This window comes from Poeciliopsis prolifica, unplaced genomic scaffold (genome assembly GCF_027474105.1).
Source record: "Poeciliopsis prolifica strain line A6 unplaced genomic scaffold, Auburn_PproV2 SCAFFOLD075, whole genome shotgun sequence".
Lineage (NCBI taxonomy): Eukaryota > Metazoa > Chordata > Actinopteri > Cyprinodontiformes > Poeciliidae > Poeciliopsis > Poeciliopsis prolifica.
This window is the reverse complement of record NW_026562450.1, coordinates 952,767-970,429: the sequence shown is the minus strand read 5'-3', so window position 1 is coordinate 970,429 and position 17,663 is coordinate 952,767. Positions and strand designations below refer to the sequence as shown.

The 17,663-nt window shown below is 41.3% G+C and overlaps 2 protein-coding genes across 2 annotated transcripts in view; one reads left to right on the top strand and one right to left on the bottom strand.

Annotated features, from left to right (window-relative positions):
* The window catches only part of nhsl2 (NHS-like 2), a 113,672-nt gene that overhangs the window by 11,579 nt on the left and 84,430 nt on the right, over window positions 1–17,663 (top strand). The gene's annotated exons all lie outside the window — the stretch shown is intronic.
* On the bottom strand, window positions 15,320–17,582 carry LOC129352333 (zinc-binding protein A33-like). The gene has a single exon (XM_055021283.1). It carries the CDS (start codon window positions 17,574–17,576, stop codon window positions 15,567–15,569), a length of 2,010 nt encoding a protein of 669 aa, XP_054877258.1. The 5' UTR covers window positions 17,577–17,582; the 3' UTR covers window positions 15,320–15,566.

Below are 17,663 nucleotides of genomic sequence, written 5' to 3'. Positions count from 1 at the left end.
CGTGTGTGTGTGTGTGTGTGTGTGTGTGTGTGTGTGTGTGTGTGTGTGTGTGTGTGTGTGTATGTGTGTGTGTCCGTGCCTCCTTCTATCTGGTGGCAATAGGCCTCTGCAGTTTGATCAAGCTGTGAATAATGGTGTGTGTGTGTTTGCAAACACATGGAGTTGTTGTGCTTTTTGCTGAAGTCTCTCTAGTTTCCAAAGCTATTTCCGTTTTAGCTGACCAGGCTTTTGTGTTTGGTGAATGTAATAAAGAGAGGATTTCTGTTTTGTAACGATAAATCTCAGTTTTTAAGATCTTTGCAGGCATCCTTAAAAAGTCTTACATTCATGTATCTAAAATAAGACCTTAAAATTCATTTTAAAAAGTAAGCTGAGCTTTAGCATGTTGATCACAGGCCTTAAATGTTCTTTTTATAGAACTGTTTTATCTCATGGCTAAGTTTTTTTTCTCATGGGACTTTTCTCTCAGACTAAAGTTCTCTCAGACCCTTGTTTTGTAGCGAGGGTATATTAGCAACCCTTGGTAGGGTTGCTAGCAACTATAGCTAGGAATGCTTACTAATCAAGCTACCTTTGATATCTAGCAGGGTTTATATTAGCAGCTAGTTAGTAGTTCATTGGCAAGCTTTTTTGCTAATATTTGCAAATATCAGTGACTATCGTGGGTAAGTGCAAATTTATCACCGGTTGGCTGAATTGCCATTGTACATTTTTGTGCAGATCTCGGCCTTAAATTTCTGCCATTATGGTATTAAAACATCTTAAATTTGATCTTTTCAAACTTGCTGCTTTGAAAGACTTCCCATCAGTTTGTTCTCTCAGCGATTCAGACTCCTCTTTTCTACCCAAACATTAAAATTTCGTCCTCCTCCCCTTTTGGGCCCATGTACATATAGGTCAAGTACTGCTGGTCATCTCTATTAGTAGTAAAGGGTTTTGATGAATTATGGAGAAAAATATTAATAACGCTTTACATCGTCTTCGAGTTTTACTGACTCCAGTTCTGATCCCCATGTGGGAGGGTTGAAACCTAACAGTGACGAATTGTGTCCCCCGGTCAAACTAAAATAACACCAACTGGTGGGTATGATTTATTGGAGCCACCTCAGCTCATTCCCTGGAAGAACAAAATGAGCGTATTATCAAAAATGTCCTCAAATCATCAATTTCCAATGTGAAACGTCCCCAAGGGGTGCATGAACCGATGCGTGGTCAATAATAAAACATCCCAGCAGACGGCTTCCACTCTTCCCTCACAAAATCCGGGACAAGTTGGCAAGGAACCCTATCCCAAATATTTCTCTTTTATTCCGGTTTGTTTACACTTGAACTCGAGATTCTTTCAAGGAATGTGACGGCAGGATTATCCCGCGGTTCACATAAATGTAAAGAATGTCCCGTTAATCTGGAGTCCATGCTTGTTTTATACCTGGGAAAGAACGAGAGGATAGAGCCGATGAAAATTAAACATCTGAAAATGGATTTTTCACGTGTCTTTTTTTCTTTTCTTAAAATCAGAAATTGCGACTTTGTTTGGGGCGGTTTGTGGATTGTTGCAGGAAGTTGGCAAAGTTGCAGTTTGAAATTCCCACAACTCAAAAATAAGCCAAAACGTCCTCTTCGTCTATTTCTACTTAATGGCATTATGCAAATATGTACTAAAGAGAGACACCTGTGTTTTCACAAATATGTTGATCATTTGTCACCATGACAACAGATCCCGAATCAGCGTTTTCATTGATCACACCTGAAATCAGGCAAGTCTCTGTGCATGTATGTGACTGAGTCTTCCTGCATGCCTGGTAGCTTTCATTGTTTCCCCATCGTAATTTATCACCCAACTCTATAGTCTCACCTTTGATGAAACGGAGGTCATTAATGCAGCATGTCTGTGTTTTGTTGTTGCTGCATGCCCTCTACCTGCCTTTTGTGTCCACTGTGGCTCTGTGTGAAACAGGCTCTCTGCCATGTCTCACTCTCACTCTGCAGCTGCATCAAACATAAGCTGTTGTGTGATACAATTTCACATTTGCACGGGAGCTGAAGTAATTTCTACCGGTTGGTGCCGATCTCTGCTGATCTGAACATTTTTATTTTATTTTTTTTTTAAATTTCCCCTTCCAGGCTCACTTTTATTTCTGCTCTTCTGTCGTTTCTGTTAGCAAAGTTACGGCTTCAATGACATTTGAAACATGAGTGCATCTTGACGAGAAACCGGTTTTTCTTTTTTTTTTTAATTTCTCTTTCTTTTCCAAACTTTGAGCAGACACAAAAAACCCCCCAAACAAACAAACAAAAAAAACAACCCTAGATTGGTGGTAAACTTGGCTTATCCATTTTTTGCATCAGGCTGGTCCTCCTAGTCTATGTAGTGTTGTATGCAAACGTTAAACTGTTTTTAAGAGAAATAAAAGAAATGACTTGTGTCACTGAGTTTGAGCTGAAAGTTAATGTTGCTTTCACCAGGTCGGTGCTGTATTTGTACTTTTTTTATTTTCCTGGTTTTGCTCTTTTCACATCTGCTTTCACATAAAGAACAATAATGGTCCAAGTCCAAAGATGACTCATCTTGATGGAGCATGGCTGTAGCTCATTGCTTTTGACAGAGGTTTGACTTGAGCGTTCAGTCGTGAGTTATTAGTTTGAACTCTGAACATGTGCAGACATTTCTGCGCTTCAGAGTGTGTGCGTGTGAACTGTTCAGGAACTGACATTAGAGCAAAGAATATTATGTTTTTATTTATTTGCAAATGTGTGTTTGAGGAAATTCATCATAGTTGGTCTCATTCTTGCCAGTTTTTGATCGGTCAAATAGGAAACAGACACTTCAATGTGAATACCGCAGTAGCGTTGGATATTTTAGAGTAACCGTCCGTGGAGCGCTGATTATTTTTCTCTGAATCTATAAAATGGATAATTAGGGTATATTTCACAGTTTATAAAGAATACGCATCACATTATTATTGATTATTGCTAATTCAAAATCCAAATGGTTTAGAGTGACTCAAAACTGACCTTTCTACGCTGAGCCTGTAATGTAACGCTGAAAATTTTGAAAAACAAATCAAACGTATTATTTTATTGGTTTTGAAGCTTTTCCTGACAGGAACATGTCTCTATTTGTCAGATGTTATGTGATATTTGGCAGACATGGATGATCAAGAGTGATTTTTTTTATTTTTATTATCTAACAGACAAAAACCGACCAAGATGTAAACACCCTGATTTGCCATAGATGAAATATTAACCACCTATTTCCTCCAAAACAAGGATACGTCTCGCTGTTTTTGCCAGAAAAGAAAGAAAAAAACCCCATCTTGCAATACTGGATGTTTGGCGTGAGGAGCCAAGTCACACAGATGTTTTTACAGGACAACACTTGACTCATTTCCTATAACGCTCTTTTGGGGGCAGCGGGAACAAATCTATGTGGACACATTACACAAACCATAAACCACAGAGCACCAACAGGAATCCTGCTGTGGTTTGTCACAGACCTGCCTGTGCTCATTCTGCGCCAGAGATTGGAATTAAACGGCGCAAATGCACGACGACTAATAAGACTCTCTCCAAACTCAGCCGCTACATGTGCTTCCCGTTCGCTTTTCCATTTCACATCTTTTTTTTTTAATGCGTCATCTACAAATTTTCTAATTGTTTTTCTCATGAATGGAATCAGTTCATTGATATTTTTTAAGACTTACATTGCTGATTTTACTTGTTTAGTTCCTTGTACCTCACCTGTTTTGATTTACAATTTGTTTGGAGTCGGAGCTTTTTAATAGTAATCTGCGAACTTACCTCAAAGCGTAGATTTGACATTACAGAGGAAACCAATTCTTTTAGCCAAACTTCAAAATGACCAAGACAAAAAGAACATGCCATTCAACTAAAACGGGGTCTGCGCTGATCTCCACAGGTAACATGATAGCCAGCTCCCCATATACCTTTGCTGACTGTAGTTTAAAACAACCGAAGCTGTCGTATTCATTTACTATAATTTCTGTTTTTTTTTTGTTTTTTTTTGTCATGGACACAAACTATTGCTTCATGTCAGTCAGTTTTGTTTAAAAGACGCCCTGTTGTATAACTTGACCATTTAGCAGAGATGGACGTGGCCCTCAGGCTGTTCCTGCTCCGTTTACAATGCACTTGTAAAAAAAAAGAAAGAAGAAGCTGCTATGAGGAAGTTTCCTAAAAAGATCTCTGGGAGGAAAACAGAAGGAGACCAGCATTAATCGTCAGCTCTCCATCTGTCGAATCTTTTGTCTGTCTGATTGGAGCCGGCGTCTCGCAGGCTGACATTTCAGTGAGCCCAAAAGTTAAAAATGAAGCCGTTTGTGTTTGAGTGCAAGTGTGTGTGTGTGTGTGTGTGTGTGTCCTAAAAATGCTGTTGCTGGGAAATCTGGATGGAGGAGGAAGCATGTTGTGCTTGCAGGGCTTTATGGATGTTTATTGAGCAAGTATCATTCCAAGTTGCAAACAAATGCTAGCAGTTATTATCATCACTTGACTCCATAATTAGTTGTTGCTGAGTCAGTGAAACAGACACTGATCTATGATTAAAACACATTGAAACATTTTTTTTTTCTCTGAATTTGGCTGTGAATATAAATTTGCTTGAATACTAGCTAAAATTAAGTTTGGCTTGAAGTACAAATGAAGTTGGTTACACTGATTCAAAGATTGCAAAGGGTGTAATAAAGCCATTTATGAAGATGGACGATCCAATCTCTCTCTAGCAAACAAATCGCTACGCTATTCCCACAATAATCTAGACCAAGATCAATAGGCAGAATTTAATAACATGCTTAAGCCACGGATTTGGACGTGCTAAGAGCTTCTCAAACGCAGCTTCATGCCACCCGTAACTCATAAAATCCTGTTATTAATGTACTTAAAAATGTGTCAGTGTCACAATAAATCATTGTTAAAAAGTCCTTGGCTTGACGTTACCCACGTTACGTTGAAAACATTTTTCGGGATATTTCCTATTTGTGTGTTCTTCTGTTTTTTTTTTTTTTTTTGTTGCTGGTGGCAAAATAGTTGAACAGTGAAAATTGAGTGAAAATTTGAAACTGAAAAATATCCACAATCATGTCTATATACCAGTTTATGTTCAGGCTGAAAAATCTCGTTTAAGGAAACATGCTCCTCCATTTGTTCCATGTATTATTTTTGGATGAAATGCAGGCTTGCTTCCTGAAGATGAAATTAGGATAAAAATGACGTGCACAACGTTTTAGCATTGCTGGGCTGCAATGCTAACCCAGGAAATGAACTTCAAAAGTTTAGAAATGTCTTGTGTTCCCTTAATTGGGTTTCGCAATGTGGAAAATATTTAGGTAGTTAATTCTTAAGTGGGTTCAGCCTTTTTAAAGTCGGCCTTGCCAAAAAACAAAATGCTGCTGGCTCTAACGTCTGTGGCCACCTTGATGGAGGCTCTTCCGCTGCCGAGTTGGTATGCTGCTGGTGTTGGTTGGGTGGCAGTGAACTTGGAAAAAAAAAAGCCAAAGTTGTGCGTGAGTCATTCGCCGAGAATCACTTTGAAATTCACCCCTAAACTTTCTTAGCTCGCCTAGTTCCTTTACTTCAAGAAATCTTGGTTAGTGTGGCACTTTTCGTGTTGGTAGAAATCCAAGACGCTCTCGGTGTACTCAGCCTTTCTTTCCCCGGCTCTCTTAGTCACTTCGCTCCTCTGATGTGACAACAAGAAGAGGGCTGCTTCTGAACTCTCTGGGACGTTTACGCTTGCGTGTATTGAGTTACACACAAAACTCCAATTAGTGTGGGCTCGGATGGGATTTTTCCACCAAGTTTTGACACAAACATAAAAATCTACCCAGCCTTGAAAATAAACCCCTAGAAAATCAGAGAAGAAAGGGGGGAGAGATAATGGGATTTGCTGCAGACGACAGAAACATGAAAAGAAACTTGCCAGATGCTTTCATTTGTTTTGAAATCGCGTTTAAGTCGCCGTACTCTAATCATTTTTCATTAGAGAACAGCCAAAGGTTCATTTAAAAACATTGAACAGAAGTCCCACCTATTTATCACTTGAAAACAACCTTCATAGACTGATCCCAAAGATAATGAAGTAACATTTGGGTCTTCTGGTTCTGCTCTAGTCTGATTCCCCAGAATCAAATCCAAGCTTAGAGAAGCAACTTTCAGTTTTTGTGCTCCACAAATCTGAAGGCATTAGCTGCATTTCCATTGACTTTTAAATTCCGCAAATTGTAACTACAAAATAAAATATCCCTAGTGGAAAACACGACAACTGCAGATAAACACACCATTTGATAGAACGGTTTTTGCACTGGGATGAGGTGATTTTTCCGCCGTATCGAAATTTGCGTATTGTACAAAACTGCATTGGAAAAACTTTCAGTTTTATCACCATTTCACTCCTTCACATTTTCTGTACCAGGGGTGAAATTTCCAGCGCCCCAACAATGGTAGTTGGGCAGATATTTATGTTTTTCCCCAGCAACCATACATGTGTGGCTTTTCCACCAGACTGCAGCGCCCCCTACGGGCCAACTGCCTCTGGCTGTTCAAGCTTATGAAATGAGGAAACCTCATGCTGTCTTGTGACCCAATCGTTGCCTCCAACTACAGACCAATTTTAAGCTACCATTTCCTTCGGAAGTAGATTTTATCATTAACATTGGAGATTTTTGGACAACCGTGATTTACATGAAGGGTTTTAGCTAACAAGTTTCTAGAGGTTTTTAATAACTTTGTCAGACCATCCTCTCATTAAAACATGGTGATCGCTTCATTATACTGTGGGGACACATCTGATACTTCATCTACTATAATAACCAAAAACTAGTCTCTGTGTTGCAAAGGGTTCCTAGAGCAGATCGGCTGCAAACACGACTCTTATCATGTAGATGTTTACGTTGGCTTCAACACAGCTGAACAATGTGTGTGTGTGGGTGTGGGTGTGTGTGTGTGTGTGTGTGTGTGTGTGTGTGTGTGTGTTTGTCTCTGCAGATAGGTTTCTGTGAATTGTGTTTACAGTTCCTGCGTTGTCGGGTGGACAGATCAGGCCAAATTCGATTTCCCTTCCACCAGGAGCGTTTTTCTCAGTTTCATCCTGTGTGTCTCACACTGTCGCTCTGTTGTGATGATTTGATTTGTTTTTTTCCTTTTTCGTCTCGTTAGCAAGAAGCGATCAGTGATCCGCAACCAGAGGGCGTTAAACGACAGACGGGGAGCAAAGAGCGGTGAAAAGGCAAAAAATGAATTGCGGGGGGAAAAAAGAAGCTCGGTCAGAGATTTATGTATAAAATTTATTCAAGAAATGTTTTCAGATAAGCAAGATTTGCTGCATCATCCCACGCGTTGTGTTGGGAGTATGACCAGAGGTTTACCTTCAGCAAGAAATCCTAAATCAAGACTTCTTTAGCCGTCAAAGGAAGGCTAAAGAAGTCTTTATACCTTTTTCTATGTCCAGTCCAACGGTGGGATCAAGTAAAATCCTACCGTTTTAACACCAAAACTTAATTGCTTTTATTTATAACAGGAAACCAACAGGTAATGTCTTTATTGCAACTAGTCTATCAGATTGATTATAACAGCTAAAAAAAGTTATAAGAAAGAGTGCCGGTCCAGAACATTCTTCATCTCTGCGCAGACTCGATGCCGGCAGCCCGGCCCACAATGGCGCGCTTGTTTTCAAGCTGATGCGCTCAGCCGCCGCAGCCCCCTGCTCCAGCCATGCCGCCAAAGGTCGTCAAAGGTCAGGGTGCATAAAGCTCTGCGCGTCGCCTTTGCACAGGTGCTTCTCGTCAAAAGAGTGTTGATGAACTGGAAGTCGTTGTGTAACATGAAAGCACACTGATTTGATGTTATCACTCCAAGTCTTAATCTGCTCATACGGTAGCTGATGTTTTGTTGCGGTATTCATGGAGAAAGAACACCGACAGATTTCAGTTTCTAGAATCGTGGCTAAAACTCAAAGAACTCCTGGGAGGATCACTCATATTGATTACTATGATTAGAAATGCAACATTTAATAATATTTTGGTCTGACCAGCAACAAGGCAGGTGTAGGAATAGAGTTTGATTTCCACTTTTATTATTATTATTTTGAAGACAACAGGCTCTCTTTATTAACAAGTAATTTCAGCTTCTGCTATTTTTTTTATTTTTTTTTTACATGGTTTGACTAGAACCGATCTATTGTCATAAATAAATCCATAACAACACACATCAAGACAGACAGTCGAGTCAAATTAAAGTTTATTTCTACGGCACATTTACGGCAGCCTCGTCTGACCAAAGTGCTTCACAATAAACACAACATCACAGAACCACACAGCATTCTGGGGGATGTAGGCAGAGGAAGAACACTGATTTTAATTCATGGAAACGATTGTGTTTCTTGACGCGGTTCTTGCGAAGAGGACCACACATTTGTCAGTGGAAGACTATAAATCAATACAAAGCAGTTGGGTTTCAAACGTTCGGGGTTCTTGAAACAACACTCGACTGATTCTGCCCTGATCCACAGGTCAGGTTGGGTTCAGGTGGTTTTCTTCTTCTCCATTCCTCCCTCCCTTCGCTTCGTTCGTCTCTCTCTCCGTCCGGAGCGACTCTTGGCAGTTTGTCACCAGCCTCATGCGCTCCCCGGCTCGCACAAGGCCCCCGCTGTCTCCGCGCGCCTCCTTCCAGCTCCAGGTTTGCTTCACATGCAAATGGTGATTTGAAGAGCGTCACTCGCTCGGTCGTCTCCCTCGTCGTCCAGCTGCGTTTGGAGCTGGCGAGGGGAATGTCTTTGTGTGGGAAGCCTTGAAAATGGGGCCACGAGGATTTTAGTGCTGAGTCAGGGCGGACGTGTCTGGAAATAACATATTACAGCTGCTTAGTGTTTGCTGACAGTGCCTGTCGTCGGTGCAGGAAGCGCGGCGTCTTCGTACGGAGGTTGCAGGAAGGGCGTGGGGCGATGCTCGGTCACAAAGTAGAGAGAGGAGAGTTTGAGAAAGGTGGTGGACTTTGGTTTAACACTGATTGCAGTGGGAAGTTGATGAAAACTCAGAGACTTGTCAGATAAAGCGGCAGCTAGCCATTAAAGCAAAGTTTCATTAAATGTTTATATCCCCCCTACCTCATATTTAAAGGCAACCTATTATGCTTTCTTGAACAGGTTAGGAAAAGTCTAAAGGCTATACAAAACATGTTCTATACATTTCTTGTACAAAATAATTTTTGGATAATGAAATTTCAGTCTGTTCAATTCTGAGCTCCTTCTAGAATGTTTGTTTTAGAGCGGCCTGTCGCTTTGAATTCGAACTCAGTGTTTGCACTCACACTTGAAAATACCTGCAAACAGATGTGCAACTATGCAACTGTACCTCTTCGAAAAGCAGAAGTTTAGCCTCCTGCACAACCAACAGGACTGTAGCAAGGTGGTTTCTGGACAATAACAACAAAACACCTGTCTTTTCCAGCAGCCATTGTACAGCGAATGCAGCGGTAAAACCAGTTGCTCAGTAATGGCGCCGTGCCCGTTGAACGTGCCTCAACGGTTGTGAAGTTTTTGAAACAGCTCAAAAAACACAAACTTTTTTTTTTTTTTTTTACCAAAAAACAGCTTTTTTTAAAGCATTTATGTTGCTTTTAGAAGCAGTAGGAACCTGAATGGAAGTACAAAATGTGAACTTTGGGTCGCCGTTTAAATGTAATTTATTTTTCCAGCAATTTACCGCCTGGTTCCTTCAAAAAGATATATATTTTTTGCAGTATTAACTTTTTTTCTCTCTCTCTGAATGACGTCTCTCACCCTGAATTCATATAATACTTCATTTTACCTACGAATCTCCTTGGAAAGCTTCCTCACTGCAGACATTTCACTCAATGCTTCTTATCTTCTTTTCGGTCTTTCCACCTTACTCCTCACTCTGCATCTTTTTCTCTCCCTTCCTTATTATTTATTTTTCTCTCTTTGGCAGACCCAACATCTGCCTCTCCTTGTCTCATTTAGCTCCACTCTTCCTCTCTCCATCACTTCATGTCGTCTCTTTGTCCTCCCTGTGTGATGGCTGCTCTCCAGGACGGTAACTGGGGGATGATTGGTCTCATGTAATCATCGTAGATCATCAGTGAGATTGATGGGGGCGCTAAGGTGGTCAGACTGGTTGTAATTACAAGGTTGCACTAAATATCAATCATGCTGCATGGCTGAATGTACTTGTGTGAGCCTTTATGGGGCGTGCGTTGCTGTGTTATTTGAATCCAAACATGATTTAATAAAGAGGAAACACCCGGAATCTGTATATATCCCGGGTTTAGGGTTCTAAGCCCGGGATATATGGGTTTCTCATTGTAGCTTAAATTAAAGTTCTCAACAAGAAAGTATTACATCCAATAGAAAAGACTAGAAACATTTTATTTAGGTACATTGCTAAATTGCCTGATTTTAAACAATTAGTCATATTCTCTGAAATTTGTCCTTATTTTGTCACAAAGCTTAATAATAATAACAGTAACAATAATAATAATAATAATTAATATGTTAGCCTTTTAAACCCACTTTTAACCAAAGTGTCTTACGATTGGTGAAATACGGCAAATAATATAAGACACTAGGAATGTAACAAGGTGAAAGAAGAAGAAATAGTAGAATAAAGTGAAGAAATAAGAAAAATATGTCACTCTGCTGAGTATTAACAACAATCTTATTTGTGTTGAGTGTTGATTTAAACAGGGGCCAGGTTAAAGGTCAGTCTTATTTCAGGCAAAGAGAGAAAGAGAGAGAGAGAAATACCTAGTGACCAGAAGAGGGCAGCATACGCTTTATTGCTCATTTAAAATGCTTTGGGGGCAAAATGACACAGAATTAATGAAATCCAGAATGAGTAGATTAGAGTTCAAATCGGTTTTGGTGTCTTTAATTAGAAAACACTTCAAAGAGTCTCTTACTTCCATTGTTCCTGCTTTCCTCTCATCACGTCCTTTTTTCCCCTTCCTTTTTCCACCTTATGCCCATGAAGAATGAAATAAAATGATGTAACATATGAATTCAGTGTCAGTATGTTAAAAAAAGGTACATCCCTCCTGTACTTTATTATGCCTGTATTTATTCTAAATCAGTGCTATAAAGTCAAAGGAAGTACTAAAAGGCCATAGAACAGTTAAAGTACTTTAGCAGAACCTGATAGGATCAGAGAACTTGTGGGCGTTTTTATGGTGCAGCTGGAGATTTTAGCAGAGCTTGTGATTACATCGACTCAGGAAGCGGAGCGTTAGATACAGGAAATGAGCTTTTGATATGCGGCCCGGTCACTGTCCAGTTTGCCCATCGTTCTGTTTCGCTTCAAAGAGGAAAAGAAATGGAAGATATTGGTTGCAGCTTTCAGCTTTTCTTAAAAATTACTTTTGCGCCCTCCGTCTCAGACTGAACGAGCAAAAGATTTCTTATATTTGATAAAATGTGCTCAAAAATGTCTTCATATTTGTGATAAGAAATAACACAAGTAAGAGTTGTACAGATTAAATTTTTACAAACAAAAGACTCATGGGCAATGATCAGAATATGTCGCTTCAGGATGTTTTAGTAAACAAGCAGATTAACATTTTAGTGCCATCTCCCAGACGATTCAGGCATTTTTCACTCCCAACTTGATCAAGAGGTCAAACCTCTTTCTGTCCACCAGGAGGCATTAGAGTGTAAATGTTATTTCAGACCAGACAGTTTCTTCCTCTGCTGCCACCACAGATTGTGTACATATATATTGTTTGGTAAATGGCGAACGCAGGCGGAGCTCCTGACTCTGTGTGGGACACTTCTTTAGTAACTGATTTCAGATCCTGGGGTATTTCTTGTTCTGCACTGGGGGATTCGTGTACATTCATGTGTTGAAAAAAAACGTTGCAAACCTTTGTTTTGGACAGAATGGACAAGGCGAGATGCAAAATCTCATTCACAGCTGATAACTTTGTATCTATTTTTCGATCCAAGTATTTGTTTCTGGAGAATACCAGCTGGTTTTGTTCGTTTACAGAACATTTGTAAGGGGGGATCATGTAGGAAACTCTTGGTTATACACAAAAGCAGCATGTTATTCTAGCTGTCAAGTCTGGTGGAGGCTCTGTGATGCTGTGGGCTTCTTTCTTTCTTCTCTGAATGCCTTCAGAGACTTTGAAATCGATAATTTATGAGGAGATGTGACATAAAAGTCTGCTGGAGTTTATTGGAGAACAAGGTCTGGGTCTGGTTGGGGCAGGTAGAGAGTTACGGCCCAACTTGTGTCACTCACAGGAGAATAAAATCGGGAAAAGATGGTTGAACCAAGTGTGGGCATCAATATTGCCAATTATGATTCATTTTATTTTTTTGTTAATGAAGCAGTATTGTGTAAAACCAATTTTCTGAGCTTCACATCACGTTATAATGTTCTTCCCTCATCAAAAGCATACGTGGAGCGTGGCCTTGATTCTTTCATGCATGTCTGAAAAATCCTTTAATCTCCATGCAACCATGCAGCTGTTCAGAACGCCTGGGTGGACCTAGCCCCGCCTTCAAGGTGCAGCTCCTCCTCAGAACTGCTGCCTCCATTCTGCAGAGCTTCCGCCTTGTAGCGTTCCGTGTAATTTTCCACGTTTCTCATCTTCCATCTCTTGTCATCATGTGATCAATAGTAAATGGGGTTGCACAGGTCCCACAGTTTGGCTCCCTTCACCTTCAGTGAGTCTGTAGCTGTTTTACTGTCCTAAATTACATATTTTGCGACAAACTTCATCAAAACCTTTATTTCTCACAGTGAATGGGAAGAATGCTGCACAAGTGGCGCTGATTGCCACTTGTGCGTCTGAAGAGGGCGCAGTCTGACGGCATCCTCACTCAGCGCATCAGTCACACATTTTAACCCCATTCGAACCGATAAATCTGCCAAACACACTCGGCCGAGGCTCTCCCTGCAGCTCCCGCCTCCAGGAAATGACTTGACGATCGAGTTGTTGAACGTAACATTGCACGCTTGCTCCAGCTGTGCTATTTCTAAAGCGAACACCTCGTGTTTTTCCGAGCGACTCCAGAGAATCCGAGGAGACGAACCGATGGAGAGTTGCGAGGAGTCTGTCTCCTCCTTCCTTCTTTCCACTCCTTCTAGGGATTACAGTGTGGCTGCTCTCTCTGGCTTCTTTATCCACTGAGGGACGGAGCTTTGGAAGCCCTTGGCACGCTCAGACTCAGGGTTATGAGTGTGTAATAAAAAATAAAAAAACCGGAAAAAAACGCCTGTAGTGTGAGTGTGTTTAGACGGAGTCTTCTTGCATATTTGTGTGCGTGTGAGGGAGAAAAAGTGTGTATGTTCATCCTCTGGGCAGCTGAAGTGTTTGCGAGGAGGATGAGATAATGAAGATGCAGGGAGTTGGCTGCAGCTCACAGGGAGCGGGAGTGGGGGGAGCTATGAGGGGCTCCCAGCGGGAGAGGAAACTATGCAGGGAAATAAAATTCCAAAATAGAATTGCATAAAAGAAGCGATGCCGTTTTTAAAGCTCAGAGTGTGAAAGTGAGTTGGGAAAACGGGGGGAGTTGGGGCGGGGAGAGACGAAAACCAGAAGCAGTAAAACCGAGGGGATAATAAAACTCCTAAAGTGGCGTGAAGTGAGGAGAAAGTAAAGACCACTTAATAATAAATGAACAGAATGTGTTGTGCGTGAGAGAAAACAACTGAAAAACAGATTAGTTTCATGCAGATGAGCCAAGCAAAACTGAAACGGAGTCTGCTTTATACCAGTGTGACAAACTTCAGCCCCATGCAGCGCTGGTTTGCTCCCCTGCAGGGAACTGGTTTATCATCTGAGGTCACTGGTGAATCGACTCCAACCAGAACAGAGTAAACAGACCCATGATTCATACAAACCTCCTTTTATAGTCCTGTCCGCCTGCGGCGCAGCTGGCGCTTTATGTGTATGCTGTTTGTTTTCGGTTTTACTTTTTAAAGCGTTTTGAGTTTCCTCTGTTTGGGAACTTTTATTATTGTTGAGGTTCATGTTTGTCCCTCCGGTTGATTTGACGCAGTTTCTTCTCCCGAAATCTACGAGGCGCGCTGCAAAACCCCCCACAAAATCTTACAAATTATTTTCAAGTCGATAATTCCTCATTATTGATGAAATCTCTCTAGTTCCACTGGCAGTTTCACTTATAACAAGACATTTCTCTGATTTTATGAGTGAAATAATCTGCTGGCCTTTTCATCAATAGCCTTAAAACAAGCTGCTCTTTCTTTCAAGCTAGTTTTGTTTTATTTCAAGTGCACTGAAATATTTGCACTAGAAACTAGACCAAAAATAATTGGTAAGATTTTTGTGTTTTTTTTTTTTTTTTTTTTGCAGTGTTTTATTATTTTCCATCAGTACATAACATCTGTGAGTGCACCTAAAAAGTGAGACATGGGTTACCGTAATTATTTAGCGAATTAGCTGGATGACCCTCTTGCTGCCACCATGTCAGGCAGTGACTCATTCTGCAGTGCAGATTCGCTCCAGTGCTGTCAAACTGCACGCAGCTCATCCACAGTTGTAAAAATGTATGTCTTGACACATATTCTCAAATAAAATTTAGGTCTGACGCATGAATGCACTTTGATCTTGTAGCTCTGGCTGTATTTTTTAGGGTCGTTTTCTTGCTGGAAGGTTTTTTTTTCCTCTCTGTTACCAGCTATTTAGCTTCATCCGTCTCCCCGTCAACTTTGATCAGTAACAACTCGTTTTCCCTCAGTGATTTAAAAGCATTGAAAGTGTTGAATCAATCTGGAATAGTCTCTTACAGAAACAGAAGTTTTCCAATGGGTAATTTTGCCTCAAGTGGATTTGAAATTGCGAGCACATGCTAACTTTAGCGGTATTAGCGGCTAGCAGTTAGCCAGTCACAATTTTCTGTGGGCTCATAAATGAATCCTATCTTGTCTGTCATTTTCTCACTTTTGTTCTTTATCTAAATATATATAATGTTGTGACAGCAAAGGTTTTAGACTCATAGAGGCTTCTTTAATGTTATTTATCTGTCTGGGAGCCTACACTAGTAGTTTTTAACAGAACAATCTGTTCGCAGATAACAGCGTGTTAGCTGTTAGCCAACAAGACTTTAAGTATAGCTTAGACTTTTTAAATCAGAAATTAGATGATAATTTGTGGTACAGACTTGACTTTGATGAGAAATTGTGTCATTTTAATGATAGCGCAGGTTCTTGTGCACTGTGATGCTGTTGCACCCTGACTGATAAAATAAAGAGAACAAACTAAATTTATCACACTTAGAAAAGTGGCTCTCAGAAATGTCTTTAATTTTAATTCAAAGCTTCAGATGTAAGAACCTGTTGCCAGAACACATCACACAACAGTGAAGTAACAATTCACCTTAACAGTTATACTGTTCATTAAAGATATTTTAGTTTCTGTCCGATATTTTTTAAGTGTGCAATCTAAAAATCCGTGAGACCAAATGTATTCAAATCAGACTAAAATCACATTCTGTATTTGGACAGAATCTGGAAAGTCAAGACAAGTACAAATGTGGAACACAGCAAAATAACCCCATGATTCAGTCACAGCTACTGCCCTATTTTAAGGGAGGCGGAGTTCCTTGACCCCTGACCTGGACTAAAGAATGGATAAAGTCTCTCAGTGAAGTTGCAGTCATCGAAAGAAAAGATGAGCTCTGCGATGCCCACGTCGTAAAATGAGACTAAACCCTCGTCATAGTCTACAAACAGCCCGATTCTCTGAGGACGGTGGGTAAGACTGAGAGGGATTTCGTGGCTGGCCCATGCTTTGTACTCATTCTCCTTCCTTAGACTCAGTATCCAGTGGCCGCCTTCCTGACTGTTTGTAATTTTTTTCTTCCTATTGATTGACTCGTAGACCACTCCTAAATCGTATTTCGTCATGTCTGTCACCTCAACCTCAAAGTAGAACCTTCCGAAACCGAAACTCTGTTGTGCCACGACTCCCCCTCCTGGACTAAACCTCTTTGGTAAGTCCGGAAAAGATTTCTTAAAACTACCCAGACGGACTTGTTTGCCGTCGTCAGATACGATGAGCCACGGATCTGCCGTCTGTGGATCCAGAGTTAAATTTACTTTGAACTTCTGCACCCTCTTTAGCTCTGCCTCCTTCAGCTTAGCCTTTTCTTTCTCGAAGGTAGCCTGCAACTGATCCACAGCTTCCACCACTGCTTTCCTTACCATTTCTTCATATAGAGGGATTTGGACACTGACGTCTGACCAGTCCTTCATGGCTGGGATGTTATTGACGGATGAAAAACTTCTCAAAACATGAACGTGATCATCAGACGATGAGAGCTCTTGCACATCGGCGCTACTCTGCATCAGTACCTTCACTTCCTGCCCCAGCTGTGTGATAAGTCTTTCAGTTAGCCTCTCTGCCTTGACTTGGCTTATTTCTATATTCCTGAGAAGTTCGTCGGAACCATTTTCAAGGATTCGTTTCAGATCCGTGAAGACCTGAAGACCGACTGCCGCCTTAGCGTCTGCAGCTTCTTGGTTCAGCCTTGACGTGTGCCTGAGATCCTGCATCTTTCCTCGTCTCTCTTGAATCATCCGGTTTAACGTTTCCCCTGTGCCTCTTAGCACAGAGCTCTTTTGTCCAGCCTCTTCACTCAGAGGAACGTAGTCGTGCTCCTTGTGGTCCAGGAGGGTGCAGAGCATGCAGGTGAGTGTCTGGTCTGTCCTGCAGAACAGCTCCAGCGGTTTGTTGTGGCATGAGCACATCCTGGCCTCTAGGTTTTCCACAGGCTCGAGCAACTGGTGCTTCTTCAGGCCTTTGCTCATCAAATGAGGCTTCAGGTGTATATCGCAGTAAGATGCAAGACACACCAAGCAGGACTTGACTGCCTTCAGTTTCAGTCCCGTGCATTCATCGCAGGATATGTCTCCTAATGTGGCAACCCTTTGTTGCGACTGAGTGCTGTTGAAATTGTTTTCATCAACAGCCTGGGTGAGACCGCTCGTGGTATCGGTGTCAGCCAAGCCTATGTTGCTGTTGCTAATGTTGCTTGTCGCATTGTTGCTTCTAGAGGTGTTGCTCTCGATGACACTGCTGGATCTGCTGAGGGTACTGTGAAAATTGCTTTCTCTGTTGGTGTAGCGTTTTGGAATGCTGACGTTGCTACTGTTGTTACTCCAGGTATTCCTACTGGGGGAGCCTCTGGTGATATTGCTGTTGGATTTTCCAAAGATGTTGTCAAGTTTGCTGCGGATATTGCTTTCACCAATGCTGTTGCTACAGTCGTGCGCTGAAGTGTCACTCGAATAAGGGCCGCTCTCGGTTTCACTTTTGTTGATTCTGCGGGGCTCATTTGCTTTGGACTTTTTGAGGCAATTTGCCATCTTCGAGAGCAATTGATTGGATTGAAGTTGAGGACGTTCATCAAATTCCTTTTCGCATATCGGACACTGACAGTGGACACTCTGGGCCCATTCTCTTAGGATGCAGGTTTTGCACAAGTTGTCGCCACAAGGCAGCGTGACAGGAAAAGTAAAGATGTTCTTGCAAATTTGGCACCGAAGCTGGTCCTCAGGTAGCAGACCGCTGGCGGCCATGTTGGCTCACTGGCAACAAATCAGAGGGACATGTGGTTAATGAACTATTTTTCTAACAGCTACTAACCATAAAATAATTTACTCAGT

Bases quoted from the DNA above. Each gene is read 5' to 3' on its own strand.
- LOC129352333 (XM_055021283.1), bottom strand. From the start codon at position 17,576: ATGGCCGCCAGCGGTCTGCTACCTGAGGACCAGCTTCGGTGCCAAATT.